Source organism: Engystomops pustulosus, chromosome 2 (genome assembly GCF_040894005.1).
Source record: "Engystomops pustulosus chromosome 2, aEngPut4.maternal, whole genome shotgun sequence".
Classification (NCBI taxonomy): Eukaryota; Metazoa; Chordata; class Amphibia; order Anura; family Leptodactylidae; genus Engystomops; species Engystomops pustulosus.
The window spans coordinates 118464030-118489864 of record NC_092412.1 but is presented as its reverse complement, the minus strand read 5'-3'; the positions used below and the strand labels follow the sequence as shown (position 1 = coordinate 118489864).

Sequence of the window (25835 nt, the reverse complement as noted above, 5' to 3'; positions counted from 1 at the left end):
CTGTCACCCGAAATAAACCCTCTACTTATTAAAGTAAGCAGCTCCCTAGCCCTACTCCAGGTATAGCAGTGTTACATCGCTAGCTTTATCGGTAAGCTAGGAAACACTGCAGTACAAGCCGTCTGAACACCAGACCAAGCTTACAGGCTGTTCGGAGCGCTCCCCTCTGTTCTTCCCCGGGACCGACACTCCCACACCCGATGCCGCCGGTGACTGCCAGGCTCCATGCTGCAGTCACCGCCTCCTCAGACCGCCCCCCTCATGAATAAGCCCAACCACTGTAAGATTGGTCCGGAGTTCAGCGAGCTATGTGCTGCAGTGTTTCCTAACTTATCGCTGTGTTCCGATAAAGCCAGAGATTTAACACTGTTATAACTGGGGTAGGGCTAGGGAGCTGCACCCTCCCCCCAATATACCCTTTTTGACATGTATACAAATTTAGCTTGAGTACAAACCGACCAAACCCGGGGTAGCTTCCTGTTCATCCATTTTGACCATATTTCTGGATACCTTAGTACTAAATTGAAGACCTACAGAGGTTTGTCAGGAATTAATGAACTGTCGCCAAAAATTAGAGCTTGATGTCATCTGCATTTTAGCATTCTCTTTACATTAGGTATATGTACACATGGGTACATTATGTTGTTAACTGGGGTTTAATAAAATATTGGTTTTCAATATAAGATAAGTGAGGCTCCATAAGAGCTCACCTTCTCATATATAGAGAATGGGAGAGAAAGCCAAATTTTAAAAAAAAGCAGCAGGTAAAAGCAGGACTTAATAGCACAGGACTTAATAGCACATGTCTGGCCACTGCTGCCAAAATGTGAGGTGGTCGTATCCGAGGAAGGTCAACATGGCTACATTTATGAGAAATTATCTTCACACAGGAACATTTTTTTAAATAACATCCAATTGAAGAAATGTTTACATATAATAGATCAGGGGTAGGGAACCTACGGCTCGGGAGCCAGATGTGGCTCTTTTGTTGGCTGCATATGGCTCTCAGACAGATCTTTAATAAATAGTGATGGCTGCTGTGTGTCTTAGACTGATCACTGGACACAGGCAGTGATGTTACCACTGCCTACCTCCTTTGTGCGACCCAGGTGCCATCGCTACCATCGTCTAAGCCTGGGTCAAAGAGAAGAGCATGCTGTGACTATCTATCTTCTGGGAAGCATGTGCTGTGGCTACCTATATACTGGGGGGGGGGCATGTGCTGTGGCTAGCTATCTACTTGGGGGCATGTGCTATAGATGCCTATCTACTTGGGGGCATGTGCTGTGGCTACCTATCTACTGGGGGTATGTTCTGGAACTACCTATCTACTGGGAGGCACGTGCTGGGGATACCTATCTACTGGGAGGCATGTGCATATTGTAGGGTTCTTACGAAATAACATTTTAAAATATGTGGTGTTCTTGGCTCTCTCAGCCAAAAAGGTTCCTGACCCCTGTGATAGATGAATTAAATTAAGTGTAAATGCCCAGATGGGAATACCCCTTTAAGCCCTCATGCAAACAACTGTTATCGAGGTCTATGGCATCGGATAATGGAGCGGTGAGCACACTGTGTCTCACCACACAGCGACTAGGCTGTCTATGGAGAGGGGAGCAGCACTCACCCCCGCACTCCTGCTCCCAGCTGTGTATGAGGCCTTAGTGTCTCCATAGATTTGGACATTTGGATAATGCCTCATGCCAATGACTGTGTGCATTTTGCGGTCGTTTTCTGGTCACAAAAACGGGCTGTGTGTCACCTGTGTGTAACCCTTATGCCACTGTTAACTGGCCCTATCTGTAAAAAATATGGTGGGCTGGCATCCACGGGACCTGGTCTCCTGGGCACTTCACCATAAAACAAGCTATACAATGCACAACACCGTATGTAGGCTATTCTTTGTGCTCCCTTAGACTTTTATGGAGAGACCATACCACAAAAAGTAAAAACCTAGGACATGTTCACAGTGCGGTGAGAAATATGGTAACCAGATACATAGCTATATTTCCTAGGTCAATGGGGCCATTTTTTGAGTGCCCGATTTTATGTCTAAAAAAACAGCTGGTGAGAACAGTGGATCGTTGGGGGAGCTATTTGGGTCACCAACAAATCAACCTTGTTCAGCATGTGTTTTTAAAGCGCATGCTGAAAACGTATGCTTCAAATCTGACCAAAAATGCCATGTGTGGCATTACTCTAAGGCTATATTCAAATGAACGTAGCAGAATGTGTGCTCCCTGGATGTAGCCCGGCGAGAAAACGAAGGCAAGCTGCTTACCCCTCCCTCTCCATAGGGAATAGTGCTACACACCTGTAGACATGGGGAAAGATAGAGCATGTTATACTTTTTCTCCATGTAGCGTACTGCCACCGGATGTCACCATAGGCGTCTCCGCCACAAACTTGCAGCCTTATATACATCCCCACAACGGTCCGTGTGAATGAAACCTAACCTTGTAAATCCAATTAAGAGCTGTGTTATATAGGTAACATTTGGATGAATACTTACACCAGTGATGGCCAACCTATGACAAGCGTGTCAGTGCTGACACGCATAGCCATTTTCAGTGACACGCGGCTGCCGGAGAGTTAAATTTCATCCTCGGCTCCTACACGGCCAGGTGCAGTAGCCGGGAGGCTGAGAGATTGTCCAGCACATTGTAATAAATAGATGGTGTGGAAAATCCCCATATACTGCTATACTGTAGTATGGCAGTACATGGTAGGATCAATCACACAACCTAGGATTAAAGTACCCTAGAAGTTAAATAATTATACATATTTGTTATTTAAACTATAAATATCACAAAATTATCACAAAATTATAAATATCACAAAATTATGTTTTTTTTTGTCAAGGTGACACACCACCCGAGTTATGCTTGGTTTTTTTGCGAATTTTGACACACCAAGCTAAAAAGGTTGCCCATCACTGACTTACACACATAATCTGAAGATTGCTATTTTTCTCTGCAGTGCAAACAGTTTGCCAGGGTGAAGGCAGAAGTAGCCTGCATTACTGTATATGACTCAGAAGCTTTGATAGTTGGCAGCAGGAAAGGGAAAACCTTCTTTGATTTGAGGAAGGATCTACAGAACGATTTCATACATTATTGTGAGTATTTTTTAATACATTTAGGAGACTATTTAAAGGTCATTGGAGGGGATTACAATGATATTTTGGTGGTTCATTATGCTTTTTCATAAAGATGTGTACTTTCATTAAAGGGAACCTGTCACCAGGCATCCTTTTTGAGCCTCCTCCATGTCCCCACAGACAATAAATAGCTTTTTACCAAAAGGTTTTTATAAAACTTAGTTAAAACAATAGCTTATATTAAAGTTTATCTGGCCCCATGCCAACTTTTGTCCTGTATCCCTGGGGAGTGTTCAGCACAGAGTACAGTTCCCCTCCTCTCCTCCGTCTTTTGCAAAATGCTCATCTGTGAGTTTGAAAAAAACAACCCCTCACCTTATGCCAGTACTCACCACTGTATCTGCCAGAGCAGGAAGCAGAGGTGGGGGTGAGGAGTGACTGGGGGGAGGAGGGGTTTTCTCTCAAATTCACAGAGGAGCATTTTTTCAAAGGAGGATAGAAGAAGTCAGCTCTGTACTGAACACTCCCCAGGGACACAGGACACAAGCTGGCAGGGAGCCAGGTAAACTTTAATGTAATTTATTATTTTTACCACTAATGCCACAAGTTTTATAAAAAACAGCTATTTGTTGTCTGTGGGGAGATGGAGCAAGCTCAAAAAGGGTGCCTGGGGACAGGTTACTTTTAAGTTATTTATATTGGATAAATTCAGTATTATTTGTTTTTGGCTTTCCTACAGGCAATGCGGATGATGAAAATATTGCAGACCCTGAAATGAAGACACTTAAATTGACATCAAATTTTCCAAATGTTGAGTTGCTCCGGAAATGTGTGGAAGATCTGTACTGTCTTTGCTATGGTACAGTTCTTTTTGTTTGCTTTTTGTACAGTACTTTGTAGTGAAAGTCATGAAGGAAATCATCCCCCTTTGTAGACCATCTTACAGATGTACAGAGTCTTAAAGGCCATATATACTCCAAATATGTCAAATATGGTTTCCAGGGAAGGAAAATTATGCCTCTATGGCTACCTTAAATAAGGCAGCTTCTAATATATCCTTCTAATTAACCAGAAGGGTTCTGGGACATTACCAGAGCTCCTCCGTGCTGTAGCTTCGAAGGCTATTCCACTTCCCCTCTCCAACATTGTGCTGAAACATCCTCTGCTACTGTGAGATTACAGCAGTCAGAGGAATACAAAGTGTGAAGGAAGCAGGGGGAGGGCGAGACAGCTTAACAGTGAAGCCAGAGCATGGAGGGTCTCTGTTGGTACTTCCTGAACCATTCAGGCTCATTAGCATAATTTTAAAAACTAATTTTAGAAGGAAGGAGGCCATGCATAACAAATATAAGAAGATCACCACAGTCACACTGCGTGGATCTATAAGTAAGTGGCCCTGGCTATTGTGCTTGATTTTGATGGCTCTATAGGCACAGTATGAGTGAAGAGTTTTGGAGCCACAACACAGAAGATAGTAGCTATGGTACTCCTACTAAATTAAAGAACTTGGCAGAAAAGAAGCAACCTGAAATATAAAATGATGACATTTTTTAAGCTACCTGGCGGATACAATAATAAAATAATTTATTATAAATAAAGAGAATGTACCCCAAAATTATATTAGTGAACACATCGACTCTTCCCACAAATACAAATTGTACATAGAAAGTTTGTACATATATATGTATGTCTGTGCAGTTCATATATCTATTGCTACTACTGTACTTTATAGCGGAAGTGGTTCAATGAAACAACAGTGAACTCCACTGAGTTTACAATATACGGTATTCAGCCATATCCTCTATATGTGCACCAGATAGACACATCCATCACACCACAAGGTCAACAGTTAGTCCCGGCTCTGTCATATAGCACAACTGTGGTCTGACACAACTGATTTATGTAACTATTGGAGTCTTCCTGCAGTGGACAAGAAAAGAAGTTTAGTTCTAACAGTTATTGTAGGTAATTCCATGTGCCAAAGTACCATACAGGGCTTGTATAGAAAACCTATTCTAGAACTAAACGGTCCTTCTTTTTTAAATAGGTAAAGCATTGGGAAAATCAATACCAGTACCTGTCCCCTATGATACCATTGCTAGAGACCCCACTGCTATAATAGTTTGTGGCCTTCCCAATGATGTAGCCTTTACAAATCCATCAAAATACAACATTCATACTATACTGCGAATTTTGGAAAAAAAGTCCAGCATATCATTTAGTATAAAAAGGTAAGTGTTGATATTTAAGATAAAATTTGAGGTCCTTTTTTAGCTAACTAAAAACATTGATGACGATTGCAAGCTCTTTAGGTCTCTTCATCAGGCATGATAAAAACAACAATTGAATAGAAAAATGTTTATGTGCAATTACTTTTGTTTTGGTATTTTATTTCACACATGACACAAACCAGTTAAAAAACAGATTCACACAAGTGTGAAAACCCGTCCGTTTTTTGTCTAGTTTTTTAATTGGAAATCATGCAGCTCCACTAAAATAAATTCAGGTCTACTATGTAGTGAGTTGAGCATTTTGCCTCAGGCTGACAGAATGCACTAAATGAGATGGGCGGTAGAAGCTTAGTCCTGCTAATTTACATCTGCTACACATTTTTAGTTAGGGCTTGTGCTGCTGCCTTAAAGAGAACCCGTCAGACAAATTAACCCCAAAAACTAAATATATTTTCATAAACTGCCATTAGAAAGCATTGCCCCTATCCCTTCATTGAAACTGAAATTATCAGGTATGCAAATGACCTGAGCGAGGTCCAATTAATTATTATTATATTCAGCTGTCCAGCTTATTCATGAGTGGGAGGTACAGCCACACCCCCAGTGCTTGACTGACATCCTGAATAATGATGTGACACTCATGGTGCTGGCTCCTCTATGTGCTTCCTGGTTCTGGTGCCCCCTGCAGCCTGTGTGTGTGTGAGAGAGAGAGAGATCCAGCTGCTCCAGGATGCAGCCATGTGTGTAGCAGAACATGTTAGGCACTTGTGTAGCAGATAAAGCACAGACACTAGCAATGCTTTACACACAGACATGAGCAGGGGAGAGGGAACAAAAGCAGTGACATCAATGCCTCTGACCATGTGCCCAGCCTCATTTGCATAATACAGAGGGCATGATTTTATAATTATTAATGTATGAATTGACTAGATAAAGGCTGGAATGGAATCCTTGTGAGCTGCTCCAGTAGTGGTGACAGAAATAGTGACAGAGACCTGATGACAGGTGTCCTTTAAATATCTCTAGCTCCTTAAAAGTCCCCAGCAGCTCCTTCCTCACAACCGGACCCTGCCCTGTAAAGTGCACATAGAAAGAGCAACATATATAAACATAGACATAAGAATAAAACAGTGCTAGTAATATGGACCAAATTTAAGGTTATGTCCTATCCCCTTATACATGATTCTTCTGTCATAGTATATTTCTTTGTATGGTATGTGTAAGATATACTTACATGTAGTAAACATTAGTATGACACTCAACATGCTCCAATTTGTATGTATGTAGTTAAATATGTGTATGGGGGAACCATTTGAATTTTTTCCTCGAGCAGCAGAAAAGCTTAGAATTACATTGACAGTGGCACGGGCCAACAAAATGTACTTTACCTTTGGCCTGGCATCACAGGTTCCACTCATATTTTTTAGACGTAAATGTACACATTTATATTTTTTATTAAATATTTTCAATAATGTTATTGTGTGAATTGTTATTGCTACTTTTTTTCAATAATTCTGTAGATAAAACAGACAGTTAACACCATGACACCTTAAGGGGGTTTTCCTATTTCAGCAAATTAATGTTGTTGTTTGTATTATAAAAAGTTATACAATTTTCCAATATACTTTCTGTGTTCTGCTGTTTTTCTATACAAAACTTCTCTGTTTACTTCCAGTGGACAGAAATCTGACCATGGTCACACAAGTGCACTGCTCATTAGTTATCATAGAGAGTAATCAGAGCTGTGTGATATAACGAGCTGTGCACCTGTGTAACCGTGGCCAGATTTTTGTCCACTACCGTAGTAGTGAATATAGAAGCTTTCTATAGAATGACAGAAAGCAGAGATCTAGAAAGCTGTGAGGAATTGACACAGAAAGTGCCACCCATCTTCATGCTGAAGTATTGCAAAATAATGCACTCAAAATTTTAAATGAACTATTAATTAATTTTTTTTTAATTTTTCCTTTCATGCCATAACTTGACAGGAAAGACTCTCAAGGTAATCCCTAGATTAATATTGCTGAGATAAACACAATTATATAAAAAAAAAATATTGCTGAGATATTGCAGTTTATTTCTAATGACATAATTAAATAACCATCATTACCAATAACCAATGGAGTATGAATAATTTCTCTGTACTCTCTTGTAGATGGAGATACTCCTGACACGAACAGTTCTGCATCTGGAAGGTACTCTGTAGTTCACCGAAGTGTCCCTTGTGCTACTGAAAGGGTTCCGTACTTTAATGGTGATATCAAATTTATATAAATTTTATTGATTTTAAACCCCTTCCCGACACATGCCGTAATAGGTGCGGGTACATGGAGAGGGCTCATGGGCTGAGCCCTCTTCATAGCCGGTAAGTCTTTGTTGCATATTGCAGCAAAGACTTACCGGTAACATATTTGTAGCACTGAAACCGTCATTGCAAAAATGACACCACCTACAGCTACGTATACCGAAGTATGAAAAAGTTAATAGTGCTAGAAGATGGCAAAAATTTTAAAAAAATTTGTACAGGAGATTTTAATTTTTCTAAATGTATGAAAACATTACACAAAAAACCTATACAAATGTGCTATCCCTGTGATCGTACTGACCCAAAGTATAAAGTAGATGATTTGGGGTGCACAGTGAAAGCCGTAAAATCCAAGCCCACAAAAAAACGTTGCAAATGCATTTTTTCACCATCTTCACTGCATTTGGAATTGTTTTCCTGCTTCCCAGTACACGGCATGGAATATTCAATCACTATGAAGTGCAATTTGTTATGCAGAAAACAAGCCATCTCAGAGCTCTTTACGTGTAAAAATAAAAAAGTTATAGATTTTTAAGGTGGGGAGTGAAAAATGGAAATGAAATAGAGATCAGGCTTTTTGGAACTCGGCGATACCTAAATTTTTGTCATTTTTACTGTTTATTTATTTTTTTATCAGTTGTAGGGAAAGGGGTGATTTGATCTTTTAGATTTTTTTATTTTTAAAAATAACTATTTGTTAGACCTTCCAGGGTACTTTGACCCTAGATGGTCTGATCATTCCTACCATATATTGCAATACTACTGTATTGCAGTATATGGCCTTTTTACATAGGATTCATAACACTGCGCCACTGGTAAATTGTAACAAATCTGCAAAGCCAGAAGTTATCCTTGAAGGGGTTTTCCCACCAAACAAGTTAGGCCCTATCCACGGGATGATTGGTGAGGGTCTCAGTGATGAGACCCCACAGATTATGAGACCCCTCATAGCTCCCTGAGAGTAATGGAGCCAACGGCTGCACATGACCGTTCTGCTCCATTCATCTCTAAGGAGTTGACGGAGATTGCGCAGTGGTCAAGCGCAGCCGTCTGATCCATTGATCTCGGGGAGAGATGAAGGAACCAACGCTACCTGGGATCCCATCGGACCCCTCGTTTTCGTGGTCTGTGGGGGTCTCATTACTCATTACTGATCACCGATCCGGTGGATAGGGCCTTTTTTTTTTGCTGGGAAAACCACCTCAATAAACCTTCATCACTTGCTTGCAGGTTTTAGAATAGACATTGCAGCCATACCTTTAAATAGTTGTTTATAATTAACATAAATATAAAAATAGGGATTGTGCAAGCAACTATTATATGGCTGCAATTTCTATGGTTACATCTACAAGGCAATGTTGGAGGTTTATTGAGGTGAACTTAAGTAATAGAATAAACAGTTTCCAAACTTGTTTCAGATTAAACCTCAGATTCAATTCTGCCCTGTCTTCCAGCTCAGGCAGGGCCACAGTCAGTTTACACTGTCCATCAGCCATCAAGATCAATACATATACTTGTTTGAATTTAGGTGTAAATTGTTATCATCTTAAGTTATTTATTTATAGAGAAGCATTAATTTCATGGTTCTGTACAATAGATAAGGGATTCACATATATTACATCAAGATATACTGGGGAGAGGGGGCTGCCGGCTATATATTGGGGGCATGGGCTGCTGGCTAAATACTCAAGGGTAGGGGCTGCAGGCTATAACCTGGGGGCAGGGGCTACTGGCTTTATAAAATAATACAACTGGGTTATCATGTGGGTTATCATGTAGTATCACAGCTACTTAATAACAAGTACAGTGTGGCTACAGCACAATTTTAAGGGCCTGTTCAAATTTCAGTTATTTCATTATTTTTTTGCATCAGGTAAAAGCTTAGAATAGTTGAAATCATAAAGAAAAGATGCAAATCCTTTCTTCAACAATGGTATTAGATATATTTATGATCCTTTGTCTTCAGCCTATAAATACTCAACAGTGTGTAAAGTTTTCATGTTTGAGAATAAAGCATGAAAAGACAGTGATGAAGAATATTTTCTGAAACTTTTTATTGTTCTGTCATATTAAAGCTACTATCCAACCCAAGTGAAAGAAGAACCAAGTGATGACTCTGGTATGTCACCTTCATATAATGTTATTTTCGGCATTATCAAATCTTTCCATTATCAATGTTCTTAGAACACATGCATCAAGATGTCTGAAACTCTGAAACTTAATCATAGCTTCCAGTCACAGATGGATACGACTAATAATGCTCTTTAAGAGAAATCTACCATCAAAATCAAGCATGATAAACCTTTAGGCACTGTGACTGTGATACTATTCTTATATTTGTTATCCATGGCCTCCTTACTCCTAAAATCATTACCACAGCCGTTCTGTGCTGTAGCTTCACAGGCCTTCCCCCCTCCCACTGTGTTGGAACTTCCTCTGCTGCTGTGAGATTACATCAGGAATGGGTAGGGGGGGGGGGGTACTGAGGGAGCAGAAGGGAAGGGTGAGACTATAGGGGACATGTTTCATTGTTTTTTTTTCTTTGGTGAATTTTTGAGACATTTCGAGGGTCTTTTTTGTGCCTTATGTATGATCCTGTCTTTTTACTTGTGATACATGTTCAGCTTCTCCTATCCTGGCAGGCGCAAATGTTGGCTTCTTTTTGAGACTTTTTGTTGCAATTATCTCAAATCCACATGGACACAAGCCACATGAGGGGGTTATATACAGGAGTGGACACTACTGTGTAGTGTCCTGCATTTTTAAGCTTTCTAGTCACACCCCAGGGAGATGACGACATAGGCTGCGGTCATACGTGGTGTTAAGGGCGTTTTGATTGCATTTTGAAACACATTGCAACAGCCGAGCAGAGGTGATTTGCCTAATTACATTACTGTTTACATATGCATTTGCAAAACACATAGTAAATGCAATGTTAGTTAACGCATGCGTTAACGCCGCATTTATATAGCGTTTTGTAAATGCAAATGTTAACAGTAACGTAATTAGGCAAATCACCTCTCCTCGGGTATTGTAATAGGTTTCAAAATGCAATTAAAGCGCAATTAAAACCCAATGTGTGACCTCACCCTTAGGGCGCAGTCACACGTTGCAGTTAAAACTGCATCGCAATCAGCTTTGTGGTGCTTTTAAGTGCAGTTTTGTCAATTTAACAGGTGAAAGACATGAACTGAACGGGTAAATGAGATTTGTGAAGTAAGTTTCTCCTTCAAAATCAAATTCACTCATGTGTTCATGTCTTTCACCTGTTCAATTGACAAAACTGCACCTAAAACCACCTCAAAGCTGATTGCGATGCAGTTTTACTGCAACGTGTGACCGCACTGTCAGAAGTAAAATATAAATTTTAAAAAAATGTAAATGCTAAATATTCAGAATTTTCAAAAAACAGGTTACTGTACAAAATTTTAAACATTTAAAGCATGTGAAATAATTCCAATTTACATGTTAAAACAGGGCCCATGAAAAAAATACTTCCTTTGCACCTGCCCTGGACCAGGTGCAGATTTGCGCATGAAAAGTCTCAAAACAAGCAAAAAAAGTGATACAAGTGAAAAGTCGCACACAGAAAACAAAGATACATATGGCACACTGCACAAGGTGCAGACCAAGCACAGAGGGGCTATGGACCCCCACCCCCCAAGTCCTTAAGGGCCATTAGCATAATTTTATTTTAGCATAAAATTGATTTTAGAAGAAAGGAGGTCATGGATAATAAATATAAGAAGATTACCACAGTCACAGTGGTCTATGAGTAAGTGCCCCTGGTTTATTATGCTTGATTTTTATTTTAGATTTATTTTTTTAAAGGATCTATCACCTCTTATGAAATGTTGGTTTAATTAAACATAACTACTATAAGTTTCACAAAGGAAAATATTAAAAAAATAAATGACCTGTAGTAATATATACTCTACATTACGGGAAACTTGCTAATGATCTTATATGTTCTTAATAGGAGAAAATTCATTGGATTTAGAAAAGGTAACAATAAAACAAGAGGCTGATGACCAGGATTACTATCAATTCAGTTTCCAAGGTAATCATTTTCATTTTCTTAGTATATTTTTGTCATTTATATAGTGTTAGATGAATGCTTTGTTCATAAATCTATACATCTTTCAAGTAGTTATCCAGTCCTTCTAGAAATGTAAAGGTAATAAGGAATCAGCTGCATCAACTTAGTTTTTAACAAAAATAGATTTTGCTGGGGCATACGTGGCCGACACTCTTCTGGGAACTATAGACCAGGCGTTCTGACATATACATATGTATATAATACATTCTATTTTTGTCATGATATTAACGCCCCTAGAAATTAGCCATGGCTTTGATTAGCCAGGGGTGTCCCCTTTGGCCCAACATAGCCGTGGCTGCTAGCTAGGGTAGCTGTTTGGCAGCCAATCCAGCAATATCTCCTGGTTGTGTAGTGCGCACCCGTTCCCAAACTTCCCTTTCAGCACTCACACACACAGTATTATTGTATTATTTTTGCCTATCTGTTGACTGTGTCTGTCAGCACAGTGCCCAGAGCATGGAGCAGATACCAGGAGACAGGCCAGTACACCAGGAGATGTGCTAGGGGCCACAATATAGCAGCAGGACTGCTATTTCCTCCTTTTGCCCTTGTGCAAAGCTATTGAGAACACAAAGTTTGGCAGATTTGTCATTGGTGTCTTGTGCTTTTCACAGATCAGAGCAGGTTCACACTGAGCTCATGTGACAGATGTTAGTCTAGAGGCACCGTGGAGAACTTTGTGCTGCCTGCAACATTCTCCAGCATAACTGGTTTGGCAGTGGGTCAGTAATGCTGTAAGATGGCATTTCTCTGGAAGACAGCACAACTTTCCATGTTCTAGCCAGAAGGGTCTCTATTAGGTAGTGGAATGAGGTCCTCAGATTGTGAGTCCATATTTATGCTAGACCTCAAGCAGCCGTGGTGTATCAACAGTTCCTGCATGATGGAGGCATTGATGCTATGGAATGACCTGCCTGTTTACTAGGCCTGAATCCAATTGAGCACATCTAGGACCAGCCGCAGGTTACAAAACAGACTGTCCAGGAGTTGTCTGATACTTTAATTCAGGTCTGGGAGAAGATCCTCCAGCAAATATCCGCTGCCTCATCAGGAGAATGCCCAAGCACTACAAAGAGGTCATACATGCACATGGAGGCCACACACTACTGAGACTCATTTCCTTGTCTTGTGGCATTTCCACTGAAGTTGGAGCAGCTTGAAATTTGATTTTACACTTTGATTATGGCTTATAATTTCAAACTCAGACCTCCATGGTTTGAATTTCAGATCATTTTTATGTTTTACTAGCTGTGGCTCCTGGTGTTGCCCAGGATAGTAAATATCTGCTATTAGCTGTGACCATCTCTGTCTCCGACCATCTTTGTCTCTGGCCTTCTCTGTATAAGTGTCTCCGACTGTCTCTGTTTCCGACTGTGTCTGTTTCTGTATCTGACTGTCTCTGGCTATCTCTATCTCTCACTCCAGTTTTCCCTGACTGTCTCTGTCTCTGAACATTTCTGTCTCTGAGTGTCTCTGACTGTTTGTTGGTCTCTGACTATCTCTGTTTTTCTCTGACTATCTCTGCCTGTCTCTGACTCCGGTTTTCTCTGCCTGTCTCTGACTGTCCATCACTGATTGTCTCTTACTGTCTTCGTCTCTGACTGTCTTCATCTCTGACTGTCTTTGACTATCTCTGTCTCCGGTTTTCTCTGTCTTTCTCGGTCTCCGACTGTCTCTCTCTAACTGTCTTTGTATTTGTCTCTGACTGTCTTTGGATTGATTTCCATGGGCAACTGGAACTGTATCCCTATCCATATTACCTCACACATGAGCTGTCTTATACTCATTGCCTATAGTAACCAATCAAAGCTCAGAGCTCATATTAATGACCTGTGCAAAACAGCAACCAATCACAGCTCAGCTTCTCAATGCAACAGCAAAAGCAGACAATGACTGTATAAAATTGTCACAGGCTAGGCAATTTGGTGATGAGTAAACACAATGGTGCAGATTCTTTTGGTGGACATACATAAACAGACACACACACACACACAAACATTATTCTGTGTTTCCTTTAAAGAGGACCTATCACCAGACCCCCCCCCCCTCCCAACTAACAATGTCTGCTGATAACGGGGTACAAATCCTCCCTATATCACCTAAAATTATCTGCCAGTGGGCCTCTGTACCTTAATTACAGCTATTCTGATATGCAATTGAGCTTTTCTGACTCATCTCTGGCAGCCTGAGAGAGGAGAAGAGTCGGAGATACCAGTGAACCATGCCCCATTATTCTGACTTACAGCTCTGTGTCTCTTCACTGTCCTGCCTCCTTGTACTTAGGGACCGTCTGGTAATATTCTTTATCATTCTTGCTTTATTGAATTAGAGTAAAACAGATAACATCCAATATTCAACTACAGATATATAAATCGTACAGATGGGAAATATTGAGGCTTATTTACTAAAGGTCCGTGGATCGCATTTCCGTCGGACTTCCCGACATTTTCGTGGATTGCACGGCTGTGACAGGTTTTTAACAGGGGATTGTGTCACACGCGATCGGCTTGTGGAACAGCTGCGCTGGCTTTCATGGGACAGAAATCGGGGGGGGGGGGAGGCAAAGGTCTCTTAACCTCCTAACAATAGCAGACTGTACACCATATATGTGATCACATGAAATCACAGCAGCCTCCATGGACTTCCACTCATCTCCATCCTCCATGAAGGCTGCTGTGATTTCATGTGATCTTATACATGGTGTACAGTTTGCTATTGTTAGGAGGATAAGAGACCTGAGATGATGTCACATGACATTGAACTGTGACCAGTAAGGAAGCATAAGGCATTGGGAGGATTAGATGGGAGGGGCCGGCCGAGCAGGACATGCCCCATCTGATGCCAGGTAATATAAGGTAAAAGCTAATTTATGTGGATATAAGCGTAACTATTTTTAGCTAAAATAAGTCAGTGAATAGAGCACTATAGGAACCTGTCACTGACTCTATATGTGCAAATGTGGTGACAGCTTTCCTTTAAGGAAAGAGTGCAATAAAGAAACAGAAGTGGATCACGCCGAAGGTTAGAGAATTTGAAAGTTTGTAAAAGCAAACTTGAGTTAATACACTAATAATTTGATGCAATTTATTGTGTAAATTATTGTACTTCCTTATCTCTTGTGGACATCTTGGAGAAAAACCGAATATTTCAACCATTCCAATAAAATGGATTAAATAATCAGCAAATTCTCATGGAAATGCTTGTTTTAAAGAAATGTGGTCAGTAGAGCTGAGCAGGGGCCATGGCTAGTTTCAAGGGGTGTCAATTTGCAGGATTGGCCGCCAATATATCAACATGTCCACGTGACACAGCCAAACCCGAACTGAAATTGTGGGTCCGCTCATCTCTAGTTGTCAGTCATTCATTCATGAAATCAAATTTAGCTGATGCCCACCTAGGCAGAAATATGCAAATGAGCCTGAGGAGCTGCGGGCTTCATAGATGTAAATTTTTTGTAAAAGCGAATGCTTAAGGAGCAAAAACAGGAGCGGTACCTGACAGATGGGAACACACCAGTATGTCAGTGTGCTTGTTTTACAATCCTTGATTCTGGTGGTAGATTTCCTTTAAGTAATTTTTTTTATTGCACAAATCAATAAACCTTGTAATATACTTTTATGTTTAGATTTTTTCTGTCTTTCTGCTTTCACTTTGATCAGAGCTTAAGGGTTATACTTTGTTTACATGCTGATCAGTGAGGATCTGACTGCCCAGATACCCACATATCATGATAACAGGACCCCCAGTAACCCAGAGAAGGGGAGTCCCTAAGTCACTAATGGGTGATGCGCCCAGATGCAAGCTTCATTATATGGTATGAGAGTGTCAGATATAGGCGATCTCCAGCCCTGTCTTAGAGGGTGAATGAAAGTACTGTAGATAGCAATTTCTGACACTCCAATACTAGTGAGTAGAGTGGCAGGATGCATGCTTGCCCTGGCGGTTCATTCATTGTTAAGAATGGGACCCCCGTTCTCATGAAAGTTGGAGCTCCCAGAAATCAGTTGAAGCTCACCAATCAACTATCCTGTGGACAGGGGATAACTTGCTAATTTGACAACCCCTTTAAGTCCTATGAACGTGTTATAGAGTTCTTTGTTTTCTGTTTAATTACAATTATCTCTCTCTCATATATAGATAGATTTTGATATTTTGCAGGCAGGGTCCTCACCCTAATAATTATTTTAAGACTCTAGTCTCTTATTTTTGTCTGTATATATCTTAAGATTTTTAAAACACTGTAGAAATATCAATAAATATTATTATTTTCAGAGAAGGAATATATGCCAGCACATAAGAAACAGAAGTGCACAGAAATACAGCCCAGCCTTGAGCAATCTATACAATGCAAGAGAAAAACAAAGGAGTTCAATTTTGGTAAGGTGCCTCAGATGTATGGAAGATAAGCATATATTATGAGAAGAGTGAGTGCATACTATAGAAATATAAAATGGATACAGTTTTTAAAGATTGATAACCATCAATGGCTTGTAAATTTTGCCCATCAGAGGTGTATGTTAACCTTTGTGATTGTTATGACTGTAGGGATAACACTGGGTCTGAATCAGAACATTATTTTGATGAAATTATGCCAATAAGTCTGAGGTGCTACCTTCTCTGATCTGGCTTTACAGTCTGTTACACTGTCTCACCCCCTGCTTACTCAGCACTTACTCCTTCTGTATTTTCAGTGCTGAGGGAGCAGGGAGGAAGGGTGAGACTGTGTAACAGTCTGTAAAGCCAGATCACGGAGGGGCTAGGGTAACTCCACAGGCTCCTCATTAGCATAATTATAAAAGTTGATTTTAGAAGGTAGGAGGCCATGAATAACAAATATGAAGATCACCACAGCCACCGTGCCTGGATCTGTGAGTACGTGTCCCTGGTTTATCCATGAGCGATTTTGATGGCAGATTTCCTTTCAAATGAATGGGAAATATGGAAACCTGCTTAATAATAAATAATAATAATAATTCTTTATTTATATAGCGCACACAGATTAGGCAGCGCTGCACAAGCATGACAAATTGGTCCTGCTTAGTTAATTCTGCTTATTCCATGGTCAATTCTTCCTGTAGAAAATGTCTTGTACTGTGGCAAACAAATTCTGCTGACTAGTTTTATGATGTTTGTTAATCTGTTCCAGAAAAATGGAATGCAAGAATCACTGAGCTAAGAAAACAAGTCGAAGAATTATTTGAAAAAAAGTATGGTATGTTACCCAATTGTATGTCACCTAATCTTTGCTCCATTTTAAATCCATGACATGCACTTACAATAGGAGGTTATTCATATTCATATTCCACGGGGGAGTACAAATACCTTGTGGCAAGTTTTTTAAATACCGTATATACTCGCGTATAAGCCGAGTTTTTCAGCACAAAAAATGTGCTGAAAAACATCCCCTCGGCTTATACACGAGTCATATAGGAAGTTAAAAATACTTTAAAAATAATAAACGTATATACTCACCCTCCTGTGGCCCCGACGTGCAGCGCTGCTCCCCCGATGTCCGCGCGGCTCGTCTTCAGGCTTCCGCCCCCGTCTTCTTTCTTCTGCAGGGCGCCACCATTGTTCTTCTCTCGGGCGGCGCCTAGTATGACGTCAGCAGCGGCGCGTCATACTGGGCGCCGGCCAAGAGAGAGAGCAATGGCGGCGCCTAGTATGACGTCAGCAGCGGCGCGTCATACTGGGCGCCGGCCAAGAGAGAGAGCAATGGCGGCGCCCGGCAGAAGAAAGAAGACGGGCGCGGAAGCCTGAAGAGGACCCGCACGGACATCGGGGGAGCAGCGCTGCACATCGGGGCCACCGGAGGGTGAGTATATACGCCTGTATACTACTGGGGGCAGGCGTATACTACCGGGGGAAGGCTGGGCTGGGCTGTATACTACTGGGGGCAGGCGTATACTACCGGGGGAAGGCTGGGCTGGGCTGTATACTACTGGGGGCAGGCTGTATACCACACGGGGCAGGCTAGGGTGCTGTATACTACTGGGGGCAGTGCTGTATACTACTGGGGGCAGGCTTTATACTACTGGGGCAGGCTGTATACTACTGGGGGCAGTGCTGCATACTACTGGGGGCAATGCTGTATACTACTGGGGGCAATGCTGTATACTACTGGGGGCAGTGCTGTATACTACTGGGGGCAGGCTGGACTGGCTGTATACTACTGGGGGCAGGCTGGGCCGGCTGTATACTACTGGGGGCAGGTTGGGCTGGCTGTATACTACTGGGGGGGTCTGTGACCAATGCATTTCCCACCCTCGGCTTATACTCGAGTCAATATATTTTCCCAGTTTTTGGTGGTAAAATTAGGGGTCTCGGCTTATACTCGGGTTGGCTTATACTCGAGTATATACCTGAACATTATATTTATTGTATATACCAGTAAAGCTCCAGTGTATATGTTAAGCGTAAACTTAAGGTACAATTCACCTCAATAAGGACTAAGGAGGGATCCCATGATGGAGCTGGAGATTGAATTGAATGGTTTATGTTCCTTATGAAAAGTGATAAACTGGGAGCGGAAGGTGGTCATTTTGGTTCTATTGTGAAGCATATTTCAAATTGATAACCGGTCGTTCTACCAGCCCTTCATGAGAAATGTGTCCCATGGGCCTGCATATGTCGATGATATAAACATCTATACACAGTTGGGATAGGAACTGCATTAGATTTCCTCACAACTTATATTGTTGGTCACCAATCTCAAACTAAATAAACACCAAAACAAGAAAAAGATGACTCAAATAATAATAATAATATCATAACAAATACCATTTCACCTGTTTACTAATGTTACATCAATAATAAAAAAAAACATTTAAAATGGAGAACAGGTACAGTAGAAAAGCTAAAGGCATTCCATAGGATTAGACTTGATATTTCCTACTGTGTCTGGTCCATTTTAAAAAGTTTTTTATTGATCGCCTAGCCACGGCATGCATTTGTCCTGTTGGCATCCTTCCAATAAAGTTTAGATTGACCTTTATGTGATCTTTAGTAATAGATAATGAACATATGTATTGATACATTCAGCATCCCTGTATACTATTGATGTTTAATATAAAGAATTAATACTGTTCAATGCAGTGTTTTATTATGAAGGTGAAAACTGTGTTTACATATTCCCTTAAAGCTGAAGCAATAAATGTGAGCGGCCCGGTATCCATTCCATATCACCTTTTCCAGTCTAATTCAGAAGAACTTTATGTGGAAGGACTGCCAGAAGGAATTCCTTTTAGAAGACCTTCAACTTATGGAATTCCACGTCTGGAAAGAATACTACTAGCAAGAGAACGGATTCGATACATCATTAGAAAGTAACTATTGTGAATTAGATAAAGTGATAAAAAAGTTTTTTTTATATTTGCACAATTAAATTAAATTAACAAACCCTTTCTCATATCTTGCATGTTTCAATACAGGAATACATTTTATGTTAACTCTGTCTCACTTGCTTATAGAGTACCTTAAAGGCTATGTACACCTTTACCAAATATTCTTTCTTTTCAGCCTGTTGTACTACTTGTTGGCTATACACAGCAGAACTCCCCTGCTCACGTGTCACTAATATCCTGAATAAGATTTCTATGGAATATCAATATCCTCATGTATGAGCAAACAAGTCCTGTAGCTCAGCCACAACCCTCACCCTCCCATCTCAAAGCAGACAGCTCAGTCCTGCTGATTCCTTCCTCCACACTCACCTTCCATCTCACAGCAGACAGTTCAGTCTAATGCCTTACTTCCTCACTAACCTCTCAGTCTTTTCCCTCCCTCATCTAGCTGTGTCAGTTTAGACAAATTGTGTAGACATAGGGGGAGATTTATCAACACTTCTACCCCAGTTTTTGTGTAGAAGCACTAAAATAATCACAATTTCTTGCACGCCAATGACGGAGTGGGGCATGTGGCATGCCTTCACACCTTTTAAAAATCGTCGACTATTCACAGATGAATGTTCGCAGGTTTTTACTTAAAACGCAGCACGATCTGCATATGATATCTCTCCCCCATCCCATAGTTTTTATAAATCTGTGTATCAAAATAACACATCGGAAAGGACAAAATCATCTGGCATTATCTTTTGACACAGTAACTACTCAGCAAGATGTTAGGGGGAGCAGAGTGTCTCTGCATGTGAGATACCAACACAAAAAATCATATGTGACCAGTGCTGGGGAACACCCTCAGTCAAAAAACAACCTTTAAGGTCTGCGTTCTGGATGATTTAGCTTGGAAAATCTTTGTTCTGTTTGAGGATTTTTACAGTGCTTTGAGTTATTCAAGCTATGTGATGGCACCGATTTTCTAACAATTTCTCCACAGACCAGAACTTATAAATACTACAAGAGAAGCCATAGGCATTGAAAGGACAGCTCCTGGAGGTAATGTGAATTCATATTTACCATCATGTCCTTTGTGTGATATGCATTACAGGACTATCTATTATATTTTTTCACTGAAATGTATTTCTTGTTTACATAGTGAAAGAAGAGTGGTATGCAAGGATAACTAAGTTAAGAAAAAATGTTGATCAACTGTTCAGTAAAAAGTTTGGTAGGTGTTTATTTTCAACCATATTAATAACTGTTACAGCTGCCAATTGTAGCCTAAGTCTAAAGTAAAGTAAATTACCAACATCCAGAGGTCCGTTTGTAACTATGGGTCGTGTGTAAGTCGGGGACCGCCTGTATATTACCTAGTTGGACTGTAGAATAAGGTTATACAAGTTGTCAGTGCTACTGAATTTATTTTCATATATTTCATACAGCCCTTTGGGATCTGTTCATAAAATTGATTCTTGCCACCACTACTATACAGTATGTGAAGTATGATTTAACAGTATTAGTACATAGAATGAAATTCATTGAATCTCTACTTTATTTTCTTTCTACTTTAGCTGAAGTTTTTGGAAAGACAGAGCCGATACCTGTACCATATCAAAAGTTTGAAGCTAACCCTACCGACATGTACGTGGAGGGACTGCCAGATAATATCCCCTTTAGAAGCCCATCCTGGTATGGAATTCCTAGACTAGAAAAGATTATTCAGGCTGGCAATAGGATCAAATTTGTAATAAAAAAGTAAGTTTTTTAGGGCTGTATCACAGACTGAATATTGCCAAGGTCGAGACATGATCATGAGTACACTATGGTGCTGCTGTTTAACATACATCATATATCACAAAGATACTTGGAGTTTCTTCCATGGTTTGACAAACATAGCTTTGTGTCATGCTGGTATACGATTTATCTTTCAAATGTTGAATGTTATTGACTGCTAAATTTTTGCTAGAAAAAATTGTGAACGTTCCCCAGACTTTTTTCGAGACCACGTATAGCTGATTTCCTTATATTACCTTAATCTACAGAACTGAACCTAATGCCGATAATTCTATGCTAAGCTGAGAAACCCTTACTAGAATGTTACATGCTATATATTGTGCCAATGATTCAAAAGGGTATAAAGTCCTGCTCAACTATCAAAGGGTTTGTGGAAAAAAAAACATGCATATGGGCACATAAACAGTAAAGGAAAAAAAGGGACGTGTGAATGAGGTTATAGTTTGAGCTTTAATCAGACGCTGTACTCCACTGATCACTTTTGAGTGGATATTCCTTTTAAAGAGAACCTGTCACCTCATTTTTCACAAATACAGCTTGTCACAAGTTTCTATAGAGTCCTAGTAACTAGCTAACCCCCCCCCCTTTTAGCTAAAAATAGTTTTAGCCACATCCATATAAAATCAGAATTATAAACTTAAAGAGGTATACCCACAAAGACAAGTTTCTTATATGTACTCAGGATAACAAAATAGCACATTCTCTAATTCACTGTTATTAACAAAAATGCAGCATTTCACAGATATAAGTCCCACCTGTCTCTATCAGTCCTGTGGACACATTTTCAGTTGCCCCTAGACATGACTCTGTAACTTATGACTTGGGGTCGGGCCGCCATCTTGGATAAGATTGTGCAGATGGGATTTCTGTCTCTCTCTGCTGTGTGTACTGTAGCCACACCACCTGCCTGGAGCTCAGAGACACTCACATCCTGTGAGCACATGATGAGCAGAGAGAGAGGCTGCAAACTACAAGGAGATAAGTGATCCGGGAAAAGGGGGAGGCAGGCACATTTCTGTGAGATGTAGCAGAGCTTACAGTGTAACACTGTAATGGCCTATCACCCTCTGTGTAATCTCATGCATGTCTGATCTGTCTCATCTCTCTTTCTATGTGTCAGTGTGTTAGTACAATATCAGAAGCCAGATGAAAGTGTACATATTTACACCTGTACCGTGATAATCTAACCACATTGTTACCCCACAGAACAGTAATGTGTCTGCTTAGAGAGGCCCGCCAACAAACCTGGAATCTTACACTGAGCAGCCGATGGAGAGATAGGAGCTAAAACAGCAATAAAACTGAGTAAAATTGTAAAGTAAGGGGTTAAAATGATCTTTATTGTGTTAACATCACTAGGGGATTGAAATGGAGAATTTTATTTTGTGGGAAAACCCCTTTAACTGGTATCTAGGGATCTATAGAGCGAGCTGAGGGTTGTGGCCTAATATCATATGACCTGGGCACATCATTAGCCCACTGTACCCCATGAACATATCTGACCACATAAAAAACACATCATACATGGACTTCTACTACTCTCCATGCCGGCTCCTGTGAGATATATGCTTGTGGTTTGGTAATGCTTTTTTTTTAAATCACTTTATTGGCACAGAAATGAAACAGTACAGCATTACATAACAAGGAGCATTAGCTCCCCGGCTATCTTTTAGAAAACGTTTATGCAGGCATATGTAAATATTTCTATGCAGCTACTGGGGCGTGGAGTAGCCAGACATAAGGCTACTAGTCGCGGCTACTCCACGCCCCAGTACCCACGTTACTCCGCCTACCATTTAATCTTCATAGCTGCGCGCCAAAGATTAAATGGTAGGCTGAGTAACATGGCTACTGGGGCGTGGAGTAGCTGCGACTTGTAGCCTCATGTCCGGCTACTCCATGCCCCAGTAGCCGCATAAAAAAATTTACATATGCCTGCATAAAAGTTTTCTAAAAGATAGCCGGGACGTGAGGATTAGCCCAAAAAAGGGCTATCCTCACGTCCCATTCATCCACCTACCACCCGTTCTACCTTTATAGGTAGAATCGGGGTGGTAGGTTCCCTTTAAAGAAGGGTGTCAGTTAGTTGCTAGGGCTCTATGGGAACCTGCCACGAGCTGTATTTGTGAAAAATGGGTGACAGGTTAATATTGGACAGCATACATGAATGTAAGCTACGGGTCCTGCACTGGACAGACATTTATGATGATAGACACTTTGGGGGAGATTTATCATCAGGCAGGCTCCTTGCGATGAGTCCATGACTGCCTTTCGTGCTCTGCTGCTTTTCAGATTTATTAAAGTGGAGTTGGCCCTTAACTCTTTTTTAAATAATTGCAAGTAGAGTAAAATAATCGCAACAGCACAAATGCCAAAAGGGGGTGACCATGCAACTTTTTTGTGATTATTTTAATTAAATAGCAAGTAATAAACCTGGCTTTGCACGGCATTGCACTAGCAGTGGTTCTGTGTTTAAGCCACTATTTCTGAGTGACGGGAAAAGGCCCTTTCAATTGTTTTGCCACTTTTTAAACTCCAAAAAGTCAGTCATAAATAACCCCCTTTGTGTTCCCCTCACAGGCCGGAGCTTCTCTCACAGACAACCTCAGAATCAATTCAGAACAAAACGAATACAGGAGGTACAAGACTGGATACTCTATATTTATTGTTATAACATTGTTTGTGCTTTTATTATCTTAGACTTAGCATTTTTGCTTCCTTATTATTGCTTTCTCTGCTATTGCTCAAATTTCTACATTGGGAATACACTGGCCGCTGTGTGTGTCTCTCTTTTCTAGCAAAAGAAGACTGGAATATTAGAATTACTAAATTAAGGAAACAAGTTGAAGAAATATTTAACTCAAAGTTTGGTAAGAAATAGTCATTAATGTTTGTTGTCATTATTGCTAGTAATCAGTCAGTGACATGGTGGCAGAATTTCAGAAGAGAGAGAACACATTAATGAAAATTAGAAGACTATAATGTTTAGCATTCACACTTCATATATCTACTGATAAAATTAATCAAATGCAAAGCTGCTGGTGAAAATGATAATGCTTAGCATGTCTGGTTAGGTTTGCCTGGATGTCATAAATTTCAATCTATTTCTGCCAGAAGACAGACTTGAATAGCTATTGAATATGCCACAATGTAAGTGGTCCTTTGCGTACAAATGTACTACAAAGTGAAAGAAAGCTTGTGATTACTATAACGAAACATTTAATAATGGAAAGCTTTTTTGGTCTGAGTTCAAACTTCCACAACTTCAAATGTGTCTATAATAAATTAAAAGGTCAATGTTGCTAGATTTTTGAAGCAGGTCTAAAGTCCCAACAACCCACAGTGGCCCATCAGTGTGTAGCTGGAGTGGATCATGAGTGGTTGAGTCTTCAGACATTGAAGATCTTGCATTGTTTATCCGTAACTTAATTGTAATATGGTAGTTTAATCAACCTGCCAGCGAGCAGAACTGGGGTTTTCACCTGAAAAAGTATGCAACCAAGCATGAATGGTAATATGTGGCTAGCTAAACAGATCTACATCAGATGTGGCATGAATATCTGGGAATATTACCTTGCACCAAATACACTACACTGGATTTAGGTGATTTAGAAAAGTGAAAATATACAAACATCTTAGCTAGTAATGTATGTATGCATTCTATGAGTAGAGTTAATATTACTGATATTATTGATTAGTTTAGTATTAGGTAAGTATTTGTAAGGGATATCTCATTGTTTTACTTTTTTCTTCATTCTAGCACTAGCATTGGGACTATCCGAGGAGGTAAAAGTCCCTTATCCGGTGTTTGAATCAAATCCAGAGTTTCTGTATGTGGAGGGATTACCAGAAGGTATTCCATTTAGGAGCCCCACATGGTTTGGAATCCCTCGGCTTGAGAGGATTGTGAGAGGAAGTGCCAAAATCAAGTTTGTTATTAAAAGGTAAGTAGTTTTCAGGGGATGCCCTAGCAAATGTGAATTCTGGGTAGATGTAGGAATGATGGTACATGAGCTGTCTGTCAGGCCTCTTGTAGTTGTCTGCACCTTACTCCTCCTCCACCATATAGACATTCCCCTGTCCAAAAAGAAGAAGTCACTAACTCTCAACCTGCTTAACATCTCACGTGCATGTATTCCAGCACGGTGACGATCCTCTGATGCTCCATCTGTGACTCAATGGTCAAGTAGGGTTTGTTTCACTCAGACCCAGTTTCCACTAATCATTACCACAACACATGGTCCCCAAGGATTGTAGTCTAGGCCACCCCTAGTTACAAAGCCCTCTAACGCAAAATCTAATCCCGCACACTGAGATCCTCCTCTCACCTGAGTTTGAGACTATGAGACTCCTTAGTACCTTTCCAAAAATGTTGCGCCCCTGCGAGGTATGTTTGTGGTTGGTTTCAATTATTTCAATGTTTGTATGTCTCGTTCTTGAATTTATAAAATGCAGAACACTAGGGGGAAAGATAGTTCCCAAGAACTTGGCACCAGAACTGGAAATAAGGTCCCTTTTCTTCCATGAGCAATGAATGGCGATTGGACTTCATCTTCAAATTCTTGCATCACAATTGGTTTAAGTAGTAGTCAATAACCCTTTGCATTTACTTTATAATTAAAATATTTCCTGAAGTGTACACCTGCTTAAATTGTTAATACTTTAATGGACTTATTTAATTATTAACATAACGCAATTAATATATTCATGAGACTGAGAAATTTGACATTTGCTTTAGAAAAACTGTAAATGTATTTCTTGAATTAATGGCTATACTCTTTTCATCTCCTATGACAGGCCACAACTTGTAACACCACACCTGCCGCCTGAGCTTGGCAGTAAAATAAACATAGAAGGTATGAAAATTTACTTTTGAATTAAATTCAAATGACCAGTGCAATTCAGATTGTTACTATACTAGGTAGAAACTGTGTTAACCCCTTTCCTGTACATTGACATACCATCACTT

The 25835-nt window shown here is 40.3% G+C and overlaps 1 protein-coding gene across 8 annotated transcripts in view; it reads left to right on the top strand.

The window, feature by feature from the left end:
* Positions 1-25835, top strand: part of GTF2I (general transcription factor IIi) — a 57790-nt gene that overhangs the window by 16144 nt on the left and 15811 nt on the right. For all 8 annotated transcript variants that reach the window (XR_011853178.1, XR_011853179.1, XM_072136158.1 and 5 more), the window contains exons 3-19: positions 2980-3118; positions 3840-3959; positions 5148-5331; positions 7320-7333; positions 7487-7526; positions 9712-9755; positions 11616-11696; positions 16008-16112; positions 16882-16947; positions 18877-19060; positions 20070-20128; positions 20229-20300; positions 20644-20827; positions 23447-23505; positions 23665-23736; positions 24627-24810; positions 25664-25722. Coding sequence is in view for 6 of the 8 variants with exons in the window: in XM_072136158.1 (XP_071992259.1) it covers positions 2980-3118; positions 3840-3959; positions 5148-5331; positions 7320-7333; positions 7487-7526; positions 9712-9755; positions 11616-11696; positions 16008-16112; positions 16882-16947; positions 18877-19060; positions 20070-20128; positions 20229-20300; positions 20644-20827; positions 23447-23505; positions 23665-23736; positions 24627-24810; positions 25664-25722 (1666 nt within the window). In the remaining 2 variants the exon portion in view is untranslated. The remainder of the gene's footprint in view (positions 1-2979; positions 3119-3839; positions 3960-5147; positions 5332-7319; positions 7334-7486; positions 7527-9711; positions 9756-11615; positions 11697-16007; positions 16113-16881; positions 16948-18876; positions 19061-20069; positions 20129-20228; positions 20301-20643; positions 20828-23446; positions 23506-23664; positions 23737-24626; positions 24811-25663; positions 25723-25835) is intronic.